Source organism: Cucumis sativus, chromosome 3 (genome assembly GCF_000004075.3).
Source record: "Cucumis sativus cultivar 9930 chromosome 3, Cucumber_9930_V3, whole genome shotgun sequence".
In the NCBI taxonomy this organism is placed as follows: Eukaryota; Viridiplantae; Streptophyta; class Magnoliopsida; order Cucurbitales; family Cucurbitaceae; genus Cucumis; species Cucumis sativus.
In genome coordinates, this window is record NC_026657.2 from 8694998 (window position 1) to 8720017 (window position 25020).

At 30.9% G+C, this 25020-nt stretch overlaps 4 protein-coding genes across 4 annotated transcripts; 2 read left to right on the forward strand and 2 right to left on the reverse strand.

Moving 5' to 3' along the window:
• Positions 1 to 1364: 1364 nt before the first annotated feature.
• On the forward strand, positions 1365 to 4135 carry LOC101213721 (V-type proton ATPase 16 kDa proteolipid subunit). The gene is made up of 3 exons (XM_004133948.3): positions 1365 to 1640; positions 1727 to 2012; positions 3775 to 4135. Exons 1-3 carry the CDS (start codon positions 1562 to 1564, stop codon positions 3905 to 3907), a joined length of 498 nt encoding a protein of 165 aa, XP_004133996.1. The 5' UTR covers positions 1365 to 1561; the 3' UTR covers positions 3908 to 4135.
• Positions 4136 to 5767: 1632 nt separating this feature from the next.
• LOC101213484 (60S ribosomal protein L13a-2) lies at positions 5768 to 8515 on the reverse strand. Its single transcript, XM_004133947.3, has 4 exons — positions 8187 to 8515; positions 6809 to 6925; positions 6537 to 6624; positions 5768 to 6143 (listed from the first exon to the last, which is right to left on the reverse strand). Exons 1-4 carry the CDS (start codon positions 8456 to 8458, stop codon positions 6000 to 6002), a joined length of 621 nt encoding a protein of 206 aa, XP_004133995.1. The 5' UTR covers positions 8459 to 8515; the 3' UTR covers positions 5768 to 5999.
• Positions 8516 to 12155: 3640 nt separating this feature from the next.
• LOC101214530 (transcription factor FAMA) lies at positions 12156 to 16902 on the reverse strand. Its single transcript, XM_004133951.3, has 5 exons — positions 16754 to 16902; positions 16524 to 16669; positions 14141 to 14740; positions 13011 to 13424; positions 12156 to 12325 (listed from the first exon to the last, which is right to left on the reverse strand). The coding sequence occupies exons 2-5, from the start codon at positions 16563 to 16565 to the stop codon at positions 12236 to 12238; spliced, it is 1146 nt and encodes a 381-aa protein (XP_004133999.2). The 5' UTR covers positions 16566 to 16669; positions 16754 to 16902; the 3' UTR covers positions 12156 to 12235.
• A 4075-nt stretch (positions 16903 to 20977) lies between these two features.
• On the forward strand, positions 20978 to 24089 carry LOC101214209 (cytochrome b5). The gene is made up of 3 exons (XM_004133950.3): positions 20978 to 21392; positions 23454 to 23520; positions 23614 to 24089. The coding sequence occupies exons 1-3, from the start codon at positions 21105 to 21107 to the stop codon at positions 23862 to 23864; spliced, it is 606 nt and encodes a 201-aa protein (XP_004133998.1). The 5' UTR covers positions 20978 to 21104; the 3' UTR covers positions 23865 to 24089.
• The last annotated feature ends 931 nt before the right edge of the window (positions 24090 to 25020 follow it).

The window sequence follows — 25020 nt, forward strand, 5'->3', positions numbered from 1 at the left end:
GTGATTGCTAATACCACACGAATCCTATACTTTTAACATTTCACTCCAATTTCAATGAAGCTTCCCTCTAAGTTTGTGTTTGAGAAAAATATCTTTATTACCTTATTGGTTGATGTCTTTATATTTTTGTTTTCTTTAGCTTTTACCCTCAATATATTTTTGATGATTTCTTTCAAGACATTGTTTAGTATAGGTTAGGTGCATCTTGATTAATCAACCCTAATAACATTTGGGTATAAAAAAACACCAAAAATAAATTAATTCTAGATTGGGTGATCACCCTAGATTGTGAACTTTTGACCTCTTAATTAATTATTGAAACTATATTTCTCTGTTCGATATGACCGAAGTTCCTTTAAAGATATTAAATAGGTTATTTTGACATTTACTTTATTATTATAATTTTATTTTCGAAAGGAATACGAGAGATTGGGAGAGATTCCCCTTCTAGTGGAAATGGTTGAATATTCTGTATGGTGCCCCTTGGTTAGGTCATGTTGCTGAACCATTAGATAGCTTACTTCTTCCTTTATGCTGCATCTTCCATACATCTCTCTTTGGCATCTTCTTCTTCTTTTCTTTCTTTTTCTTTTTCTCTCTTTCTTACAATGTGTATAGTTTATATTACATTGTTTGCCAATGAGACTTTATTGTTCATTTTAAATTACATTACTTTTCCCCTTTATGAGGTTAGATCAAGTCCAATTATATATATAAGATTGAGGCCTTAGATTTGTCTTCCACTTTTTGTTTATTTTAAAAATAGATCTCTCTTCTCGAGTGAAGTGAGTTATACAAAATTTGAAATTAGATACTCAAATTCATAAATTACGTTGATTATATATAAATTTAAGGATTCAATTTTTATTATTCAAAGGTTCGATTTTTACAATTATGGTAAGCTTAAAGGTTAAACTTTAACACTCGTAAAAGATTAAGGACCATTTGTCATTGTTAATGTTTGAGTGTTCAATTACAATTTTAACACCATACTTTAGGTGCTCAATTGTTATTGTTGAAAGTTTCTGATCGATTTTATCATTTTCGTAATTTTTGCAATATGCCCTAATTAGTTTCGAAATAATAATATATTTATATAAATAGTTAGTAAAATGTACTCTATTAATTAAAAGCTCTTAAAATCTATTTGAAGGGAAAGAATTAAACTTTTAGTTTGTAAATTCTTTTTAGAGTAGGTATGAAAATGAAAAAATTTGAACCACGAACTTGTTGACCGTGCAAATAGAAAATTTGACCCCAAAATCATCACTCCTAGAAAATACTTTTTATCTGTTTTATAAAGAAAATCATATTTTAAAAAACCAAAGAATTATATAAAAAAAAAATAGGTATAAAGGTTTTTTCTTTTGGTTTTCCTATTCGATTATTCGAAGATAACGTGGAGAGATTTTAGACAATAAAAGGGTTGAAAGAGCGAAATACATAAAATTTGAGTATCCGAAGGAAAAACCCAAAATCAGAGAGAAAAGAAAAGGAAAGAAAAAAAAAAACTTCAGATCTGATCTGATCAGAGATCTTCTTCTTCTCTCCATCGGAAAAAATGTCGTCAGCGTTCAGCGGTGATGAAACGGCACCCTTCTTTGGCTTTCTCGGCGCTGCTGCGGCCCTTGTTTTCTCCTGTAAGATCATTTTCATTGTATCTGATTGATTACATCTCATTTTTTTATGGATCTTCATTGAATTCGCTTCTGTTCTTGTTAATTAGGTATGGGAGCTGCTTACGGCACGGCGAAGAGCGGTGTTGGTGTGGCGTCAATGGGAGTGATGAGGCCGGAATTGGTAATGAAGTCTATTGTTCCGGTGGTTATGGCTGGAGTTTTGGGTATTTATGGTTTGATTATTGCTGTGATTATTAGTACGGGAATTAACCCCAAGGCTAAATCTTATTACCTTTTCGATGGTTACGCTCATCTCTCCTCTGGGCTTGCTTGTGGTCTTGCTGGTCTGTCCGCTGGCATGGCTATCGGAATCGTCGGGGATGCGGGCGTCAGGTACTCTATTTTAACCTATTTAAGCTGATAGGAATTTTGATCCGTTAGTCTATAGATTTATACGTATTGTGGGAACTTCTGTCTTGCTTGATTTCGTTTCTTATTGTATGATTCTTCTGTTTTGATTGAAACTTTATTATCAGGATCTATGTCAGCATGTTTAAGTAGTGAAGTAGGATTGTCTCTAGGAAGGGATGATTGTGTTAAGAATGAGTTCAAAAATGAAATGTATTCTGACCTAATTGGTTACGGGTTGAATTCTTTCTAAATTTTATTTTTGCCGAAGATTTGAAGTTCAAATTTCTAGGAGCCTCTTTGATATACTTTGGGTTTTCATGAACAGAATCTCAGTTCTATTGGTTGTACAGCTGTGTCATTGAGTTCTAAAGATACACTTTGGTTTTTTGTTTTGAAAGTTACACTTTTCTTTTCAAGTTATTTACTTTAGTTTTCACTTTTCTTAAATAAACATTTGTGTTTTATTTTTGAAAACTTCACTTGGTTTTTGAGAAAGTAGATAACGAAACCAGAAAATTAGGGATAGAAGGATTGTAAATGTGCTTAATTTGAAAAAGAAACAAACAAAATTCAAATTGTTTGCAAACGCAGCTTACTATGTTGTATTAGTAGTTACAATTTTACATAATAAAATAAAATAAAAAATTTCTAAGTTGTATTAGTAGTTATAATTTTGCATAATAAAATAAAAAACTAAAAAACCAATGGTTACCTAATAGACATCCGATTATTCTACAATATTGTTAGTGTAGATACCGTATTGTCGCGACAGCTAGAATGGGTAAGAAAGAGGAAGCACGTGTGAGAAGGAAAACTTAGGCAGTGAGGGAGGGAGGGAGAAAGGAGACCACATTGGGGCCAGAGTTAGTTAGAAATACGTTGTATAAGAGGGCAAATGGAAAAGAGGGGAGGGGAGTTCATCTTGGTTGATTGAAGAGTCTGCAACATTCCTTGAAAGAAAGGAAGGGCAGAGGGGTAGGGTTCCTTTTAATTGTTCTTGAGTTTCTGCAGTTTTCTTAAAAGTTCAGTCCTTTCACTGTAATTTTCATACTATATCAATATATAAGAACACACCAGTTGGTGTTCTATCATTACAACTCGGGGATTACATTTTTTTATTTTTTATTTTTGAGCCTAAGTTCCTGCTTGATTATTTCCTGCTCAGATCAGTATTAATGGTCTAATGCTTCAAACACTGAAAAGATTAATGGTATCACCATTGTTATTAGGGCATTAATATTTGCCCAGACTTCTTTCAAAACAACAAAAAATTGTTTCTTTTTACAGTAACTAGAGAGATGTATATACACATATGATTCTGTTTTTCAATGTCATATGGATTTGAATTGAGTTGCTTTCTTGCTTCCATATACTTTTCCACGGATTAAGGGGTTGTTTGAGAGACTAGAATGTAACAATGATTACTGGAAATTTAAGGGATGTTGACATGAGTGGAAGGAGTGGGAGTGAGATCATGAAGTGTCAAAGCAGTGAAAAAGATGGTTGGATTGAAAATTGTAGGAAGGGAATGGTTTTGGTATTACAAACCATACTCAAATCGCTCAATCAAAACATGAGTTTAGAATTAAAACACATTACATTCTCCCAAACATGCCCTGAAGTGTCTTCTTGTCACTAGTTTCTAATTTGCTTGCTATTGATGTGTACAATTCATATTCAACTTCGATAAAGCAGACTACAAACCATAGAATGGAAGCATCTAAATTGAATTTGTCTTCAACAGGGCCAACGCACAACAACCTAAGCTTTTTGTTGGGATGATTCTCATTCTAATTTTCGCCGAAGCACTTGCTCTTTATGGACTTATTGTTGGTATTATTCTCTCCTCTCGAGCTGGTCAGTCAAGAGCTGAATAAGTGATGAAATGTTTTGAGCTTGAAATTTGTGTATTGATCTTTCTTTTTCCTTTCTTTTATCTCATGAATTGTTTTTTGTAGTTCTATGATTAGAAATGGTCATGACTAAGTTTTTTACTTTCTCAAATATTCTTGTTGTCGTGTGATTTCTGTACCACATATATATTCTGTACTCATAAGGATTTGGAATCAATTGCTCTCAATAAACATTAAAACATTGCTTCCTTCTCTGTTTTGTGCTGATTGTTGCTCTTGAATTTGTGCTTCTGATTTTCTTTAGCTAATGATTAGATATACTTGTTATTTCACCGACTGTTACTCAGACTAACTAAAGTATCCGTTGATATGTTGACATTTTCTTAAGATTAACCAATATGTTGTCTTTTATAACTACACATCAAACATATAACATATCATTTTTTAATGCTTAATTTTGATGTGTATATGAATACTAATGATAGTGTCTAAGAATAAATAAATTGTTGGTTCAGATTATATCATAAATTTCTTTATTTGTAGAAAAATTCATTGATGTTTATATTTGTAAAATTGAAATCTCATTAGAAATAAAGAAGTCAAATCACATGTTCTATTTTTTTTTCTTAGTACCATATGGATATGCTCACAATGGTTGAATTTTTTATTTTCAATTAATTATTTTATTTTATTTTGAGATCTTGTTGTTATAATTTCTAAAATTACATATAGATTTTGTTTGTATTTCATATTTTGGGCTATAGTTTCAAAAAATTGGGCAGTACCTACGAATATAACAATTAGATTTAACATTTTCTTAAAAAAAATTGTAAATACAATGTATTACAATATATCATTGATACAATGTTTAATTTTTTTTATATAATTTTACTATACACTCTGATTATTTTATTTAAAATAGTAGTTATCATTCATATTCATTTATTTGTTATTTAAATTCAGATTTGAACAGTAGATGAACTAAAGAACAGATTTCGATCTCTGTTTCCAAGACGACCCTATATTTTTTTACACAAGTTAATCGTAATTAACAATCAATTCCAATAAGATTTTAACTAAATTATTACAAATTATTGAAGATAAAATTGTCTGTACTAAAATCCATAACATAGGTTAAGAGTATATAAGAAAATTAAGAGATTGTTGGATGTACAGATTTCATATTTGTACCATCAATTTTTTTATTTATTATTGTGGATAAAAATAGATCGACTTGTCAACCCTCTTCATACAATATATATGTATATATATATAAAAGCATAGCATATATGATTTGGCTGTTTGGACCTTTTTTTTCTTTTTTGGTGGGGAAGCATAATCTCATAACAATACATAGACTATGTATAAATATATCTACAATATTTATGTGTACAACGTATGCAAATTCTATTTTATTCATTTTTACAACACGTGATTTACAAATATATACGTATGCATATATTGGTTTCTTTCAATTTTTGGAATGTGCTTTTCAAATTAATCAAATCAACATTTCACCTTTCTGAATGCATCACATTTATTTAAACCACCATATTCTCATTAAATTGATCGATCACAAAAAGGACTGGATCTACCAATTCCAACTATAACATTACTTACTTAATATGAAGGTTAAAAGTCTAATTACATTTAAATTAATTATATATTAAAAAAAACTAAAACATATTGATACATCTTTTCTCACATAATCATAAAATTCAAACAAATGTAGAATCTTTTCAAGAATCTAATTAGTTTTCGTTTACCTATCAAATTGACAATCCACATAAAGATTTAGCTCCACATCAATTTAAAATTGGAAGATGCAAAACATGGTGTTTTATGAATTGGTGTCTGTCCATGTCCATTCAACACACATGGATGTCAACAAATACAACAAATCTTTAGGATACTATGTCTGTTAAAGGTAGAGTAGAGTTATATGGAATGATAAGTGATTACCCAAAATTTAACTAATTTCACAATCAGGAGAAAAATGGTAACCAATTTTCAATACACAACCAAAATGATACCAAAAAATAAAAGCCAAAATGAAAATTAAACTCCATTCTCCAATCATAAAGCATTCTCATTCAACACAGGTCTAGTAAACAAACTAGTATTTAATAGGTGCTATTACTTGCAACTGGGGTCCAAGCTTCTCGTCTGCAACCTTCTCGGCTTTGACTCTCAACTTAGTCAACTGTTTCTTCTTCTCGTATGCAGCTTGAGACCTCTCTTTCCTCTTCCTTTCAAGCTCCTGAGAGAATGAAAAAGGAGAAGTCAGAATAAGTTCATAGAGCCAGCCATCATCATCCATTCACTTGATCGATATGAAAGCGAATGGAAGATGACAAAAAGCCATAGTGCAAATGGGAAATTTTCTAGTACCGCTTAGTAGTATATAGTAATTACTCTTTCCATTCAACATTCCACATGTCTTAGATGATAGATTATTATATGTAATGAACTCCATACCATTCATAGACAGACAATGAGTGAACGATTCCATATTACAATTTCTCCAAGATAAAGTGGGGACAACTTGGGAGAACAAAAACTAAGCAAAATGTTGATTTGATAGCATTGGAAGAGAGAATTTGTGAACAGAAACCATGCAGAATGGTATGAATACATCGACCTCAATACATACCTTAATAGTGTCATAGTGGTTCCATCCCACTTCCGATGAGAGTCTGCCCAACAGGCAGTATTTGTGTCCAGCTTGAAGCCTCAAAACCCTAATGTATTACAATAGAGAGAATATGTCAATAAAGAAAATTAGACATTACATGATTCTTTGTACATTTGTATCCAAAAATTTGAACTCATAACTAAGATTATATACTACATGTATAAAGAAAGAATTCATGATTGCCAATTGGCACCACAAATATAACATGAAGACATCGTCCTCAAACTTACTTGAGAGCATCAGGGATGACCATCCGCTTCATCTTATCATAGGGAGGAGGAACACCTTCATATGCCTTCAAACGAGCAAGAGCAGCAGCTCCACGCTTTGTCTTGTGTGGGATCATCCTGAGAACCGCACAAGAAGCAACCAATTAAGCTGTCAACCTATCTAGTGAATACATTGTGGAATTAAATTTTGAAAAAAATAAGGGATTAACCCAACCCCCTAACTCTAGAAGCATATGGGAAAATTTTCAATTCCATTCATAAGCCTAACAGTTCACCGACCAAACATAGAAACCCATGAAATTGCATTCTACTATCAAAGAGTGTAGTCAATACATATCACTTACAAATCACATAAAACATAAGTTGAACACCTGTGTTGCTGCTCTTCTAATCCATTTAGATTATAAGAAGACCGGTGAAGAACAAACTTTCTTCCTAATATCAATTATCAACTTAAGAAGTTGGTACACCGAATGGCTGCTTACATTCTTGTTTCACTTAATTTTGTTGAATTAATCAAATAAATTATCATAACTAATGCTTTATAAAATAATTCAAAGCCTAAGTCAGAAACTAAGCTGGACACTACGCCCACACTAAATTGGGATTGAATTAAACCACCTTCCTACAGATACTTAATCAACTTAACCAGTTTAAACTAGTTTGGTCAAGTTAAAGCTGTGAACTAGCCAACGTGGTCAAGAATCAAGATAGTTATAGAATTAAATTGGGTTTGGGTTTAAATGCAACTAACTTCAATTTCAACCAAAATAGTTCGACTCAATCAACCTCGATTAGCTTTCTCTTTTATTTCATTTTTTGGGTGAATTTAAATTATCAAATTATTTCTTGTAAGGAAATATGTCTTCAAAGTTTTGATTTCAAAATTATTATACTAACTTGAATACACCTGTGTTAGAACTATTTACCAGAAACGTGTAGGTGCTACTTTTACGATGAAAGTGAACTCCAAGTTTTGGGGTTGGGTTCAAGTTTTACGCTTTAGGAAGTGGAAATACCACTGTAGCTGAACCTCATACTTTCAGGCACTTCACTGAAGATACTACCCACTCTTTTGACAATGGATTTTATCTAATTCAATATTTTAAATTAATCAATTTAACAAGTGTGCAACAGTGTCATATTGGTTTACGTTAATGCAAAAACCCGTTTTTCTCTAATTACGAACTTAACAAGCTCGGTGAATTCAAACGGTGGTTAAGAAAAAAATTTATAGGAGTCGTGCATCGCTTAAACAACTTCGTATAAAGCTGGGGTCGGTTAAACAGTAGTAAGCGACGTTCGAGCAATTTCAAAGACAATCAAACACATTTTACTGTCAATCTAACTAATAAAAACAGGGGTTGAAAGACGTTACCCACGGATTGTTCGCCAGAGGATCTTGGCGGGAGCACGGAAGTGAATGGGGCCATGAGAAGGCTTGGTATTCATACGCTTCCTCAAGAACCTCATGTACTTCATCTTCTGGCGAACCAAACCTCCAGAGATGCAAATTTCTTCACATCGGACGACGACCACCTTCTGGCCATTGAGAAGCTCCTTGGCTATGATCGAGGAAAGCCTTCCGAGCATGTGGTGCCTTGCATCGACGACGACCCGCTTCGCACATATTCCAGAACCCGACACCATTTTCGGCCGCTACTCTCAGTCTCAGCAGCAACAGCTAGGTTTAAATTGGGAGAGAAGAGAGCTAATTATAGACTGGGCTTTAATGGACTCTTCAAGGCCCATTGTCTCATCTTTGTGCTTGGACAATTTAGCCCAATAAAACTCTGAGCTCGTGAATGGATTTAGATGGTTAATTGGGCCTGATCCATTCTTTTAGAAATTTGGATTAGATGGACGAAATGTTAACATTTTGTTGATTTTACCATTTCCTATTAATTAATTAATTAATTAAAAAATCAAACCTCTATATGGATGGAGCAATTTGAAATTAGAAAGAAAAAGGAAAAAAATGAATTGAATAGATAAAAACAATGTCCGTTTGAAAATCGAAACTCGAGAAGTCCAATTGTAACAAAAACATAACATAAAATAAAATGTTTACATTTTTTTTTTTTTTGCCATCTCAACACATAAAGTTGATATGGCATAATAAGTAGGATACGCATAATTAAATTGTTTAGCTAACAACGAAATTTTGAAAATTAGCGAACAACTCCAAGTGAAATCAATTAAATTGTTTGTCTCTCGTCGGTAAAAAAACTCATGTTAGTTACCGTGTTAATTGTCGATATTTCTATCTAAGGTAAAAAAAAAAAATTATAAATAGTGGATTCTTACTCTACATTTAGTTAATTTTAAATTTCATCTTAGTTTTAATTTACACCACTTTTATTAGTCACGAGCACACAACCCACCATATTTATGTGAGTTTTTCCCTTGTACTTCAGCTTGATGACTCATTTTGAAGCTAACCACAATATTTCATGATTGGTAACGATAAATCGTACTTTACACTTTTGTAAATCATTACAATTAATTATATATACTTTTTAATATTTTTTTTTGTAGATGTGGAAACTTTTAATGTGAAAATATAAAAATAAAAAATATAAATAATGTATTTTCAATTATATGGTCTTTTAATAATTGAATTAATGTGTATTTATATCACTAACTTTAACAATTCTTTGTAACTTTCGTCAAAAATAATTTAGATTTTACTTTTTAACCGTGCGCGCGTGTATATGGCTCAAATATATCTAACTATAAAGACGAAGTTGTTAAAACTTAAACTAAGAGATTGTTTGGAGACACGATAGTCTTTGTCCATGAGATTCTATATTTGTACCATCAATTTTTCTATTACTAATTTGGAAAAATATAGATTGAATTGTCAACCCTCTTCTTCACAACTCTTCATACCAAAAATACATATAAATATGCATAGCATATGGGTTTTGTTGTTTTGATTTTTTTTTTTTTAGCATAATCTCACATGTCTATGTATAATATATCTACATATACATATATGTATGTACATACGTGATATATACTATGTGTGTCTGTTTATATGCAAATTATATTTTATTTGTTTATAGAAATGGTTACTAATTTTGTCATTTGTATATCCAAATTTTAAACCATCAGTAATGTTACTTTTAACTTGAAATCTTAGTATTGAAATTTTGTTAAAATAAGTATTTTTCATATGGTTTGAATGAATAATAAATATATAGGTTCAAATCGATAAGATTTAAAAGAAAAACGACAATATGATCGCATTAAAAATCTATGTTGTGTATATTGATAAGTGGTTATTAATTGAATAGTAGATTTAAATAATCACAACAATCTTTAAATTTTGTCTAACTTTCATGTACGTGGGTTCGTGTGCATTTACTTTTACCGTAATTTTCAACTAAAAGTCTTATAGAAGGTATACATATAACAAAAGCGTTCACTACAAAATTTTTGTTATCTGTCGAAACTGAAAAACATTAGCAGATGTTTAGTAAAAAACATGAACAAATTCTTCTTCACATTCAAATTATTTTAGTAGAAAAGCTGGTCGTCTTTTCCTCTAATTATCTATGTTTTCTATCGTTGTATCAACATAATTAAATATCTACGTAAGTAAACACACACGAAACATAAATCGACAATGAGTTAAAAACGAGCACAGAAAACACTCAAATTTTTACCATCAATCTCGAAATCTATAGTTTTGGATCACACCCATATCATATTACTTGGAGCAGTACACATGGGATGAGTTTGAGGTTTTTACTAACAGAATAGAAGATGAAGTAAAAAAGAAATTGAAACACGTAAGATAATTGCAGTCCGCCGGCCACATGCATTATTGTGCATCACATCGCCCTGCCGCCCGAGACACATAGCCTTTAGTACCCTTCAGATCCAATCGGAAAAAAATGCTTACAAACTTTCCCTCTCATGGAGGACCCGCCGCCCCCACCGGCGACCCCACCACCCACCGCCACCACCTTCAAAGAAAAACAAGAGGAAGAAAGCACCAAAAAATACTTTTAATTCTTCTGACATGTCAACGACTTCAGGACAAATCACATTTACATATGAGAGCATGGGGTTTGACTATCAAACTCATCCTGCCAACCACACCAATGTCAACTTCTATTTTCTTTCTTAATTTATTTCCACACATTCCCAAAAATATAAAATGTAATAAATTGGAGAATAATCCTTTATGTACTTTTGTTTTCTCCTTTTTCACAATATATTCTCACTCCATCATTCATTTTTCTCTTCCTTTTTCTGACATTTTAGCTATATATATGTACATAATCTGTGTTGATTAAAGTTAAGTGTACACCAAACTAAACTTTGAATTGCATGCATAATCTAAGATTTTGTTTGATTTCAAATTCATGTATTTGTAGCCTCAAATAAGCAAGTTTTGATGAGAGAAAACACATATTATTTAAACTTAATGCATTACTTGTGATGAACTATGAAAACCTCATGTCTTGCTTATACAATTTTATAGACAAATCAAAAGAGTTGTTAGTAATTATCTCCTCCTTCCTCCTTCTTTCTTCGTTCTTAGCTTCATTGTATTATATTTGTTTAGTTCCAAAAGATTACAAAGAGATACATTGAAAGAAATTATAAAAAAGTTGATATTTTGAATAATGAATTTTGTATTATTGTAGGGGAGAGAGAAAGAGAAAAAGAGTTGACGTTGTAGAAATTTGGAGTAGGAAGTCGTAATTAAATTTGCATCATCTTCACTCTATTATAAGGTTTGACTTTGGAACATGTATATTTTTGTAATGCCTGTATCTAAAGATAGTGTTAATTGGACCAAGGCCCATATGCTATTTAATTTCCCTTTTGTTTTTTACTATACACACAAAAATGTCAATTCATTATTTTGGTCTCCTTCAATAGTCCAATTTTTATTTCTCACATTGAATAATATAAATTTTAGTGCCTCAAAAAAAAAAAAGAATTTAAATTTTATTTCTCTAATCTCGGATTTGTATTAAAAATAATAGAATTTAACTTTTATGTCCTTCACATTTGAAAAGAAAAAAGAAGACATGATTATACGTTAATGGGTTAAGTAGGAGTACATATCTTTTATATGTTGTCTTCGTGCCCATTTTTCGATATCATATACTATATTTAATTAATAAATAGATGAAATGGATGGTGTTTTAATTATTTAAAACATTTACCAAAACTATTTATGAATGTGGTTTTTTCTTCTTCTTTCAATTCAAATGCTTTTAGTAGAAAAACAGTACTGAAGGGTTTATATATATATATATATATGTATATATATATATACTATTATTTTGTATTTTTATTTTGTTTGAAACAATAAAACAACGATTAATAACAATAATCAAACAATAAAATAATAATACCAATATCACAAATCTATAACGATATGTATGAGTTTGATTTATTACATCACATGCCAGTGTTTGCATGAATAAAATTGAATATTTGTTGAACTGAGCTTGCTATATCTTCAGCGGTAAATCTTGATTCGCTAGCTATCTGTTCACCATATAGTAAAAAATAATTATTTTTTAACTACAAAATTGCTAAAATTCTTCATTCTTATAAATAAAATATTTTTGTTTTTTAATCAATGATGAAAAAGAAACTGCCAATTCTATTTTCATTCAACAAATCCAATAAATTGTGTATGAAGTGTTATTGGTTCTAAAAGTGTATATGATATGTCATATCAACAAATATAAGATACATTTTTTTTAATGATTTTATTAAATTGAAAAAAAAAACAATAATAAGATGTTTAACCAAAATGGGAAAAAAATAAACACCTATAAAAATGCTGCTTCCATTTAATAACTATTAAATTTGGTTTTTAATGTTTAAGAATTGAAATTAATTATAAATATTTTTAATTACTAGATATTTTAAAATCTAAAAAAAAAAAAAAACAGTTTTGAAATACTTGGTTATCTTTTTTTTTAAATGTGACTATAAATTAAATGTTATGTTAGAGAATAAAATATATACAAAAAACAATTATAAAAACTCCTTTATCAAATCAACATTTCACTTTTTAGTTAAAATATATATATATATATATATATATTGAATGAACTAAAATATTAAACAAATTTTAAATTCATGAATGAGTTAAAAAAATATAAAAATTCAAAAAATTAAATCAAATAAAAATGAGTTTAAAAGAAAGGATAATTGTTCGAACCTTGACGTTGAAAGAATAAAGAACAGTTTGTTCAATGGTGGTGATATTTGTATGAAGAATATTTAGTTGAAGATCTTCAAGTGCTGCGATGGCTTTGATGAGTTGTCCCGGTCGTCTTCTTGATAGGATTTTTATCATAGCGTCAAACCCTACTACCTTCACTTCCACGTCTGCAAGGCACGATTTGCTTTCTGCTGTCGTTTCAAATATTTGTGCATCGTTTTGATGGCCTGGAAAATTAACTGCTCCTGGTGGTAGAAATGGAGGTTGTTGCTGCGGTGGTGTGTCCGCAGCTTGCACTATTGGTGGTTCTCCTAAAAGACGACGTCGTTTTTGGGATTCTAGACATTGTAGGAGTTGCTCTAACTCTCTCACGAACTCGATTGCTCCACCGATTATGGAAGCTTGATCTCCCTACAATATGTTAATTTACTTAACTAAATGTGTTTGTAGTTAATTTCTCATCAATATGAAAATATAGTTTTTATTTTTGAAGTATGGGTTGGTTTAATTAAATTGATTTCCTGTCAACTTTTTACAACAATTTATCTTGACGTGCCATATACGAAGAAATAAAGATAATATTTTAGTTTTCAAAATAGGACTTGATTTTTTATAAAAAAATATTGATAAAACATATATATAAACTAAGAATTTTAGTATCAATTTAACTAATTTTCAAAAACAAAAACAAAAACAAAATGAAGGAACTCTTGTAATCAAATCAATTTCATCTTTCTCATTACTTGAAATAGATTTTTCTCTAAGAAAAATTATATTTGTCTATTCACCAATGATTTTCTATCTTACATATTTGATTTATTTTCTAAAAATCAATACATCCAAAACAAGTTCTTTATAATCAAACTTTTATTTGGGTTTTGAATTTTGAAAACATCCTAAATAAAAGAAATTCGTAGGTAAAAATAATCTATATACAAACATAATTTTAAAAAATAAAAAGTTCACAAACCAAGTTTAATTATGTACCACTCGGATGAGTTATATATCAATTATATTTTGTTTGTTAATTTCTCTCTCAAAACTAATAACAAATGAATTATAATTGTTGCAATATTCTCACATCATAATCAATTAAAAAAAAGAAATACACATTAAAATGAACGTACCCTTTGAACGTAAGAACCAGGCATGAGAGATCGCAGAACACGAAGATGCTCATTCATCTGCTTCCTTCGGTTTCTCTCCACCGCAATATGTGTCATCCTTTGACTCTCCACTTCTTCACTTGTCTTCACCGTTCGTCCTCTTTTCCTTTTGTTATTATTATTATTATTCCCATTGTTCCCATTATTGTTGTTGTTGTTGTTGTTACTCCTAAAATTCTCCTCTTCTAATTCCCCAACAACTAACGATCTCCCTCCTATCTCCGCCGCTTCCTCCGTCTCTCCGCCCCCCGCCGTGTCCTCCACCCTCTCGTTATTTAAAACTGGGAATTTTAGGAAGTAGACCGGGTCGATGCCGGGGGGTTCGCTATCGTCGTCGTCGAAGCGGTTGAGACTGAGCTTGGGACCGAAGTCGGCGAACTGCATAACCTCGCCAAAGCTAAGCTTGTCCGGAGAGGTAATTGGGTTGGGCGGAAAGTAGGTGAGGATTCCGGTGGAGTTGTCGGCGGAGGTTTCGAAATTAGGGCGAGACCTCATGAATTGGTCTTGGTTATTGTACAGATCTTGGTGGCTGGAGAAACTTGGAGCCATAGAGCCTTCGTTCTGTGGGAAAATAATATGTAATATATATATATATATATATATATTATATTATCTTCAAATTAAAATTGTGGGATTTACAGAATATTTATATTTTCATTATTGTTTCTTGCGTTGGCCCACTAACTATTTTTTTTATTGTTGGATTGAAATTCTTTGAGAAAATACGAAATTTTATGCAACATTTTTTCTTGTTTGTTCTTATATTATATTATATTATAATATATATATATATGTTAGAAAATAATGAAAAAAATTTGACAAAATTAGCATAGGTATTGTTTTGTATTTCAACACTAACATAGTTTTATAAAATTTATAATTTTATTTTTTTCGGAGTCAATCGTGATGGAGATCTAGTCTGATATTATTCACAAATTTTTTGTCACCGAAAATATGAAGGATTCTTAAAATTCAAAATCTTACTTTCCAACGTGTTGATTTTACAAAAATATCGATACAACTGTTGTATCGATTCTTATAATTTTTTTAATCTAATCATTACATAAATCTGGAAAGAAGGTAAATTAATTGTAATTTTAACTAATAGTTTTATATTTCATATATGATTTTTTAAACTAAATTTAGAAGAGGGTGATAATAAAGTTAAAATTGATACAAAACATTGAAATTTATGGTGATAAATTGATTTTTTTCCCTTCCAAAAGTATAGAATATAATAAAGAGATGAGTACAGAATTAGAGAGATAATTAGAAATTTAGACAAATTAATTACAAATTTTGAGATGAGATTTTTTGTTGTTTGGGTTGAAAAATGATTAGGAAGGATAATTAAGATTTTTATTTAAAAGACATCAATGATTGTTAGTGTTTACATAAAATTTGTATTGCTTTTATAAGAAAATTTTGTAATATTCAAGAAGTAAGAAAGAGCAATTTCAACAACTTAAAAGCACTTCTAAAAATATATTTACAATTAAACAAAAAAATTACATTTTATTCCCAAAGTGGTGTTATGATAATTGTTTCACTTTAAAATACATTTCTTCAAAAGGCATTCTATAAGGTAACACAAAAAAATGTCACACATAAACAGACAATGTATATACATATAAATTTTGAGACCACCCCTAATGAATCAAAAACATATTCCTACCAAATTAATGTAACACAAAATATCCCCATTTTTTCATCAATTCATTTTTTATTTTATCCCACCCAAAAAATACACTAAATTAAGAAGTTTTTTTTAAAATAGAAAAATCGATAAACTAACGTCAATTTACTAACCCTTAATTTTTTTAAAAATTAATAATATCGTAATTATTATATTTTTTAAGTTTTAGGTTCAGTTCAATAACTATTTTGTTTACTAATAATCATACTATTTCTACTTTTAAATTTATTTATTCTTTATTATCTACCTATTTACCAATAAGTTCTAAGAAATGACGAAGAAATAGACTTAATTTTACAAAAAAAAAAAAACAAAATTATTACCAAATAAAATCTTAAAAATCAACTTATATTTGCAAAATTTTAATACAAATATTATATGCGAAAAAAAAGGACTAATCCAATATTATGATTAATAAAATAGCATAAAATTAATTTAAAATAGAGCAATAAAAGAAACAAAGGATTCAAATTTTTTTAGGTGAATAAGATCATTAGACATAGAAAATACATCAATCATATATTTTTACCACTAATTCAAAAGAAACGAACAGTTTTAAATCTATCGAATATACGAACACTATACAACATAGAATATAGAATAGGAATTGAAAAGAGAATACATATATAAGGAAAAGAGTATAGTTACCGAGTAGTTATCGTCTTTTTCCATCGGGTTTACTAAATGCATATATGCATACAACACTCCAAACTTTAATCAAACCAATTCAATTTCTTTCCTCTTTTTCACCTCAACACCATTCTCATCTCTTTCCTCCCAACTTTTTCCTTCACCTGAAAAACAACCCATCAAAATAATAACAAAATTATCGTTCTTACTAAATAGACATTTTCATATATAACCAAAATGAACCTTACCAGGCGCATGTTAGGAAATTTTGAGGGCCCAAAAGTGGGGTTTGTAGAGAGAGAAAATTGAGTGGAAATTTTTGTAATTGGTGAAGGGTTTTATATATAGAGATAAGAAAGGAAGAGGAGCCTAAGGGGATTAATAAATTAAATTCTGAGCTCACATTTTCACCTCTTATATTAATGTGTGTCACACTCCCAACCTTAACAACGCTCTTCACTTTTCATGAACCTTATTAAGAAGAGCCACCCATTGTATCCTTTTTACCTTTTTGAATTTTCAACTTCTTCAATCTTCATTATTATGTTTATATATATATATATTAGCTTTTTCTTCATGAATTTTGAAATCATATTTACAATAATTATTATTGTTATTATTTAGTCAATTATGAATTGAGATTAAATGAACCACAGCACTTGAAAAACTCAAGCACTCAAATGGCAGCTTGGTTCTTCTATCTGAAAGCTTTATTTGTTATTACATTAATCCTTGGTTGGAGATTGCATTTATGCAAATGTAACAATTAAGTTCAAAATATTAGCGTTTAGTGTGTAAAGATATTTTTAAAAAATTGTTAATATAACAAAACTACGATAACAAGAATATATTAGTTATATGACTCATTTGAGTTCTAAAACTCAAAACCAAGAGAGAGTGTACTCTAAAGGTATTGTGCCTTTTTGTATTTTTGTTTTTGTTGAAAATTATTGATGAGACTGCAACAAGGTGAATTTTGTATCGTATGAATGAAGGACAAACAACAAAGATAATTCAATTTTGCATTAGAGATGCCTACAAATTCTTGAATAATCCACGTCCAACCGTTATCTCGTGACCGTTTCATTGAGAGTCGAAACTTATCCAATATGGAATTTTGCTACTTTACGACTCTCTTCTCGTCTACGAAAGCTTTATTTGACACCAGCTACTGCATTTATAGAGCTAAAATACTGAAATTTCTTTTCCATCACACTCTATGTATCACATGAAATTGAGTTAATGAGATACACATGAGGTTGAAACAGGTAAAAAGTAAAGTTGAGAAAGCACCCTTTACAAAGTTAATCACATGATACAAGTGAAACCACCAAGCAAAAAGGGGGAAGATCTTTACACATGAAAAGAAGAGGTGAAAGTGATGGTCAAAGTAAACATCTGAGACCTAGCTACACAGTTGTACAATCTATAAAAACGATCCTGGTCGAGACGTCGAGTAAGGTCGTTCCAGAGAGCTCTTAATATTTCTGAACTGTTCTCTCATTATTATGGAATATTGAACTATCACTGCTCAAAACCAGCAACAAAGAACTTCAATGTCATAACAGGAACATTCACAAGTTGTCCCAATTAAAAAAGTTTGATGGAATTCTCCTAATGATTAATAACAAAGAATCCGGTGAAGAAGAACAGTGGTTGACCTTCCATAAGAGGCCTGGAATGAAAGACTCTGAATAAGTTAATAAAAAAGAACAACAAAATTGGTAAGGTGTCAATGAAGAAGGGTAACAGCCTCCATCCTAGCACCACAACCAGTACAAAATCTTGTTGTACTACATGTTTGTGCATACGAGTTAGCTTGCATGTAGGTGGACTATTCTTACAAGGAAGATGCTACTATATTTGGTTTCTAAGATAATTTGTACGACATTGAATCTTAGGTAGGTGGTAATGTAAAACTGACTAAATAAGTAGGGTGTCAATGGTACGCCCTACTACGTTTGGTTGTCAAGATAACTCATACGTACGATATTAGATTCTAGTTCGATGGTCACCATCACTTGAAATCATTTCCCATGAACCTTTTTATCTGTTTACACGATTCTTATTGGATGGTAAGCCAACCCATGATAGTTTTTGGGAAGAACAATCATTTAGGAGAAAACTCATGATAGTATCAACCTTAACAGGCACAAGTGTGCCATAATATAAAAAAAAGATCAGTTTTCAGAAGCAGGAATATTCGAGGATAACCTGGCCAAGATTTCCAAAGATCGCTTGTGCTCTGATTTAATCTATGGTTGGCTATCGCTTTGCCAAAGAATTAGGGGAAGAATAACATCAGATCCAACAAACTGTTTTATAAACTTGTCCGGAACTGAATTTTATTTCAAATACTTTATAGGGTGTAAAGAGGGTAGTTTTAGAATTAAAAGAAAAGAATCAAACATGCACCAACAAAACAACTAGTAGTTATACATCAATAAACATGAAGTTAGGAGCCTAGAAAGTCTCAAAAGAATGGACTTGCTACATTTGGATAGACTCTCAAGTCTTAAACAGATGACTGTTTAGCCTAGGTTTACTTCATGAAATGTTTCCTAAGAGTTGTTTGAGACTTAAATGCATAGCAAAAAGACAAGTGCAAACCCAAGTGAGGTGAGATTCATAATAAACAAGGCATATAAAGGGGTAAAAGAATGCCCCAAAAGGATTCATTTATTAGAACTCTTGAATCTTCAGTTCATCTTTACAGTTTGTGGCGCACGGAGGCCTAAAAGTTTCTTGAACCCCAAGTGCAAATCATGTATAAAGACAACACAAAGACCACTAAAAGCTTGTGTAGAACAAGACATAAAAGATCACAAAGACAGAGTACAAGCACAGGTGGTTATCGTTTTTCTTTTTGGGTTCATCGACATGTGGGGGGATCCGAACCTCTGACCTCTCGGCCGAAAATGTATGCTTGTTAACGATTTCATGTGTTAAGTATCTTCCTAGACAATCACCTTTGGTCACATCACATTGGAATATAAACCGAATTCATGGTGAAGAACCCAAAATCAAACTAGCATGTTAAAATTTAAAACCCTATAGATTATGAAAACTTCACCTATGCCATACTATTTGTACAAAATTGCCAAGAGCAGCATCAATCATGGAAGAAATATCCACAAAATGCGTGTAGGAAATATGAAAGAAATGGAAAAATGCTCGAGCAAGTGAGGTATTGTAAATGTATTGGACAAAAAGACAGTTATATATGAAGTGAAAAAATTGAACCAGAAATTTTCAAACAGATTACTCTTATCGTCTTTTGACCGTGATAGATCGAAAAATTGAAAAACCGATTATCATTAGAGTGAACCTTGATAGATCAAAAAAATCGACCAAATCGATTGTCTTGATGGGTGTGACATTCTAGTAAGAAATGTGACAAAGAGCAATGTCACATTCACATCAAGAAAGACGCACATCCTACTAAGTAAACTTTGATCCATCAAAACCAATTAATAACACAATTCAGCTCAATAACAACTTTTGATGGCAACACAAATTCGTTGACCGTCTAATTAAAAAATTAGGTTGTAACGATCTCATAGTCCAATACTTTATCATTAGTTTAAAATTTTTCTCCCAACTTCAAAACAGAAGCTACTGTACTATCTAATTGGAAAACAGTTAAGTTTGTTAGTGCATTAAATCAAGAGATAAATCCATACAATTAACTCTTAGTTTTCTCTCTTTTAATAAAATTGAAAGTCTACTATTAAATGAATGCAACCAAACAAATTTATGGATCAAATTTATTCATCTTACCAAAAATGAATAAAGTGAAGCTCCATTGGTCACTATTTTACCTAAAATTTAATTTTCTTGATCCAAGTTGATAAGTTTAGTTACACAAATTTATTGTTATTATTTTTTTAACAAACCAAAATAAATTTAGTCAATGTAATTTGAAATTTGCCTTTATTTAATTCATAAACTTCAAAATTATTAATTTTACCGAAGAAAAAAAAAAGTGATAGACAATGATCATGAAAGAAGAAAACACAAAAAAATAAGACTAAATTTTGTAAGTTTGGTTGACAAATGATATAGACAAAGTCTGCTTCTTACACAATCTAAAACGGAATTCTAATGATAAATGATTTTGTAACCATTTTCAAATTCGTGTTTGGTAACATAACTTCAAAGATCTAAACTCAAAATTTAGCAAAGTCTATCAATGACAAACCTCTATAACTAATAGACAAAATAAAAATGTTGTTATTACAATTGGTTATTATCGTTGAGGTTGATAGCATTACAATTACACTTATATGTTAACATTTAAAATCTAATTGTTATATATGTTAGGGTTTCTTATTTGAAATGAATAAATGTATAAAAGGGAATTGGAGTTGGCAGCAAACAAACCCTAGAAATCCCCCACATAAAATTATGTCAAAGGTCAAAATGTAAATTATCTTCAAACTAGAATGGGGGATGTGTTTTTAGTGATGGTGGGGAGTTTGCACGTTGTTGCCAACCAATTCTGACCATATTTTTGTTATTGGGCTTTAGAAATCGTGTTTGTTTCGTTGGTTGGTTTGGTCTACTGAAGGAAAAAGGGGCAGCCATTTCCAATTCCCCATGTACCTACTACCAAATCTCAATTTTCAGTTTGACAATCCACAATTCTCCATTTGCTTAATTACCCCTTTCCCCTTTCTGTATATATTGTTTGTTTCTCTTCTTCTTCTTCCTCTTTCATCCTTGTTTTCTTCGCCCACTTTCCCCTTTCCTCTGCTTCTCAATCGGATCCAATCCGACCCATCAATCCAATTCCACGTAATGGGTAGCGGAGAAAAGGTCTTCACTTTGAAGGAAGTCGCTGAACACAACAATCACAAGGATTGTTGGCTCATCATCAGTGGCAAGGTATAATCCCACCTACCCTTTTTGTTATTCTTCTTTTCTTTTTTCTTTTCTTTTGGATCTATGATTTTTTTTCAATTTACTTGCTGATTTTGTTACTTTTTGGGTTGATCTTTTACTTTTTGGTGGATTCTTGTTCTCTTTGTGGTGCTGGAGTTCACTTTTGTTTTGGATTTTGTTTGAGATTTCAGATTTGTTGTTCTTTTGTTCTTATTGAACTGGTTGATTTTGACTTTGGATGTTACTTCTGGCATTCTAATGTTGTATTGAACTGTTAGATTAGATCTGTGATTTCTGGACTGGAGTTCGTGGTTATTTGTTGTTGGTTGTATTGACTTAAGCTTTTTTAGATTACAACAGTGATTATTTGTTATTGCTTGTGATGGTATTTCCTAGTTCAGTGATTATTGAGTCATTAACAGTCACTTAGATCTTGCTTTAGTTTTTAAGTGTTGTGAATATGTGTAAAAGAGTAAACCTAGCCACTTATGTTTGTTGATTCAATGGTGCTAGAAACTTGGTTTTGCTATTGGATTTATTTGAAAACTTTTGTATAGAAACGGTAAGAAAACAAACACAAACCAAAAAGATGAAATAAGTGAAATAGTTACCAAATAAGGTGTGACATGTTTTGGATATTGTTGTTGTTGCCAAAGAGATGTTGGATTTGTGACTTCTGAGCTGGAGACAATCTTCACTTTCAAACTTTGTAGCCAGCTTTTGAACTTTTATGTTTTGATATCCATCTGTACTGTTTTTTTGTGTAAGATCCTTTGAAAGGGGAGAAAATTTCGTGAGTTAAAAGTACTGTGTGTCCTTAGATCCTCCCTAACCATTAAATCTTAAGACCATTGGATCCTAGGATTTACTGCCCATTTAAAACTCAGGTATCTCATGGTACATTGTTGTCGAAATTAACCGATTTATGTCTGTTTCCTTGATGATAACTCTTCAAAACTACCAATGCTTATTTGTTTCGAGCTAAAGATAGCAATGAGCTGAGGATTCATATGTAAAAATGCTTAATCCTCGGTTATTTTGTCCCCTACTCATCGGCATATTGGGTCCATTGCATATTTTTTTAATGAGAAGTAAAACCTTCAGCCATGATATTTGTGGATTTCTTCACTGTTTTCTAAACCTATGGTGATATATCAGTAACGATACTCATTACTATGATTATGCATATTAATTGAGAGAGGGATGTATCCATAAATTAAAACTTACCTGTGGCCTATTATGAACAGATTCTTTAGTTGAAATTAAAATTTTCCATTTCTTTCCTTGAGAGGTAGCACTAGTGGTAAGGGCTTGGGACACTTGAGACTTTAAAGATACCTTACCTACTAAACTAAGGTCTTGGGTTCAAATTCTTAGATGGATAACTTAGGCTTGATAATTGTTTAGTTTTTCAGATTTATTGTTTCTTCCTAATTTTTGTATTGTGACTTTTATCTTTTCAAAGAATACTTGAATTTTTAGTCCAATTCTAAAAACTTTTGAAAGCTTTGAAAACTAATGCGTTATTTGATAACTATTCTGTAATTACTCGTGATTTTCATGTTTCTTATATAAACATACGAATCTTTACTCAATTTCTAAAATTTGACTTTGATTTTGAAAACACTTTGAAATTCTAGACAACAAAACATGTAAACCAATGGATGATAGTTGTGTTTATAGGTTTTATTTTTAAAAATCAAATGGTTACCAAATGGAGTTTTAGTTTTTAAAAATTGGCTCGATTTTTTTAAATATAGATAGAAAGTGGATAACAAACCAAAAGACATTCGTACGTGGAAGTAGTATTATTAGCTTAATCTTCAAAAACCAAAACCAAATAGCTATCGAACAAAATATTGATAATTTAAAGCTCTTGTAGTTAGCCTCAGGAAGGGCAAAGGCTGCCCGGAGATTAGCGAGGAGGGCCATAAAGAGGAAACTACCATTCCCATGACTTGCAGAAGCTGCATATATTATAAAATCATGTAGAATTCAACTAAGTTCATCCAATTACTTACTTCAGTTGTCTTATCTTCTTGGTTCCTTAATTTATTTGCGCAGGTGTATGATGTGACCAAGTTTTTAGAAGACCACCCTGGTGGTGATGATGTTTTGCTATCAGCTACAGGTTTGCTATTTCAGCTTATTGATTTTCAGATCTAATTGGTATTGGTAACTCGTACTTATCGAATGCTGCTACCACTCGATCTTCGTCACACAGGGAAAGACGCAACCGACGACTTTGAAGACGTGGGGCACAGTGACAATGCAAGAGAAATGATGGATCAATACTACGTTGGGGAGATTGATTCTTCAACAATTCCAAAGAAGGTCGCCTACACGCCTCCAAAACAGCCTCATTACAATCAGGACAAGACATCCGAATTCATCATCAAGCTTCTCCAGTTCCTTGTCCCGCTTGCGATTTTGGGATTGGCAGTCGCCATACGCTTCTACACCAAACAAGCTTGATTCTCTTGAGGTAACCTTAGAGACTTTTAAACTTCGTTAGATTGTTAGTTGTCGATTTTTATGCTGTTGCTAATGATCAGTTCGTTCATCAATGTCGTTTCTTGGTTATAAAATGCAGACAGTGAGTGTTCTTCATTTCCAACTTCCTCTAGATTTGTCATATTTAATGTTCCTCTATATTTAATTTTCATAATAAAGATGGTCGAGATTTTGTTATCTGCTCTATTTTGAACCTCATTTTGGATATTCTTGATCTATTGATGACTTCTTGAAAATACTTATTATCAGGTGAGGTTTTTTTGACCTCACTATCTAGAGTTCTTGGAGATGAAACTATTTAAAATAACAATAATGATTGAATCAAATCAATCGTATGATCTTATAACATTGGGCGTAAGTAAAATGTTTAGGTTGGTGAGAGAGAACCAATAAATCAATGATCTAACAAATTTCTTCATTGAAAATTTGTCCCTTAGAATAAATGCTTGGATGGGTCGTAAATGAATCGTCTACTTTCTTATATTATTATTATTCTTTGTATTAGATTAATCTTTAGTTTATATACTTTGTATCTATCTAATTCTTTACAATAACAATTTTGTTTTGCTTCCCTTTTAATTTATAGTTGCATGCCAACTTTATTTTCTTGGTTTGAAAATTTTTCTTCAGCAAAATAAATTTCATTTTCAAATATAGCATAATAAATCTTAATTTTATTGACGATGGACATTAATAAACCTAATATTTATGATTGTACTAATAAATATGGATAGAATTTGAAATTTTCCTATGTTTTGTAAATATTTTTAACAGTTTTATCCTTGACAATAATTTTAACTATATTAAATCAACGTTGAAAAAAAAAATATAACTCAAACATGATTATGCGAGGTTGTGAGTTTAAATTTAAAAGCTCTTCCCTTACCTTTAAAGAGGGTTCCCTTTTAGTGTTACAAATCGATATTGTCATGAGCACCCAATTAATTAATGGGTTTGATAAAATATAAAGTGAGTTTAAATTTTGATTTGAGGATCAGAGTTATAGTGAGTTGGTATGATCGTCGTAATTCAATAGTTTTTATAAATTAAACTTTTATTATTTTGTTTGAAAGTTACATCAATTATCATTGAGTAAAAAAGCTTGGGTAAAAGTAGT

Bases quoted from the DNA above. Each gene is read 5' to 3' on its own strand.
- LOC101213721 (XM_004133948.3), top strand. From the start codon at position 1,562: ATGTCGTCAGCGTTCAGCGGTGATGAAACGGCACCCTTCTTTGGCTTT. The intron at 1,641-1,726 runs GTAAGATCATTT...CTTGTTAATTAG, and splicing joins TGCGGCCCTTGTTTTCTCCT to GTATGGGAGCTGCTTACGGC. The intron at 2,013-3,774 runs GTACTCTATTTT...TGTCTTCAACAG, and splicing joins GTCGGGGATGCGGGCGTCAG to GGCCAACGCACAACAACCTA.
- LOC101213484 (XM_004133947.3), bottom strand. From the start codon at position 8,458: ATGGTGTCGGGTTCTGGAATATGTGCGAAGCGGGTCGTCGTCGATGCA. The intron at 6,926-8,186 runs GTAACGTCTTTC...TGCGGTTCTCAG, and splicing joins CTCTGGCGAACAATCCGTGG to GATGATCCCACACAAGACAA. The intron at 6,144-6,536 runs GTATGTATTGAG...TCATTCTCTCAG, and splicing joins ACCACTATGACACTATTAAG to GAGCTTGAAAGGAAGAGGAA.
- LOC101214530 (XM_004133951.3), bottom strand. From the start codon at position 16,565: ATGCATTTAGTAAACCCGATGGAAAAAGACGATAACTACTCG. The intron at 13,425-14,140 runs GTACGTTCATTT...AACATATTGTAG, and splicing joins CTGGTTCTTACGTTCAAAGG to GGAGATCAAGCTTCCATAAT. The intron at 12,326-13,010 runs GTTCGAACAATT...TATGGTGAACAG, and splicing joins TTTATTCTTTCAACGTCAAG to ATAGCTAGCGAATCAAGATT.
- LOC101214209 (XM_004133950.3), top strand. From the start codon at position 21,105: ATGTACCTACTACCAAATCTCAATTTTCAGTTTGACAATCCACAATTC. The intron at 21,393-23,453 runs GTATAATCCCAC...TTATTTGCGCAG, and splicing joins GGCTCATCATCAGTGGCAAG to GTGTATGATGTGACCAAGTT. The intron at 23,521-23,613 runs GTTTGCTATTTC...TTCGTCACACAG, and splicing joins TGTTTTGCTATCAGCTACAG to GGAAAGACGCAACCGACGAC.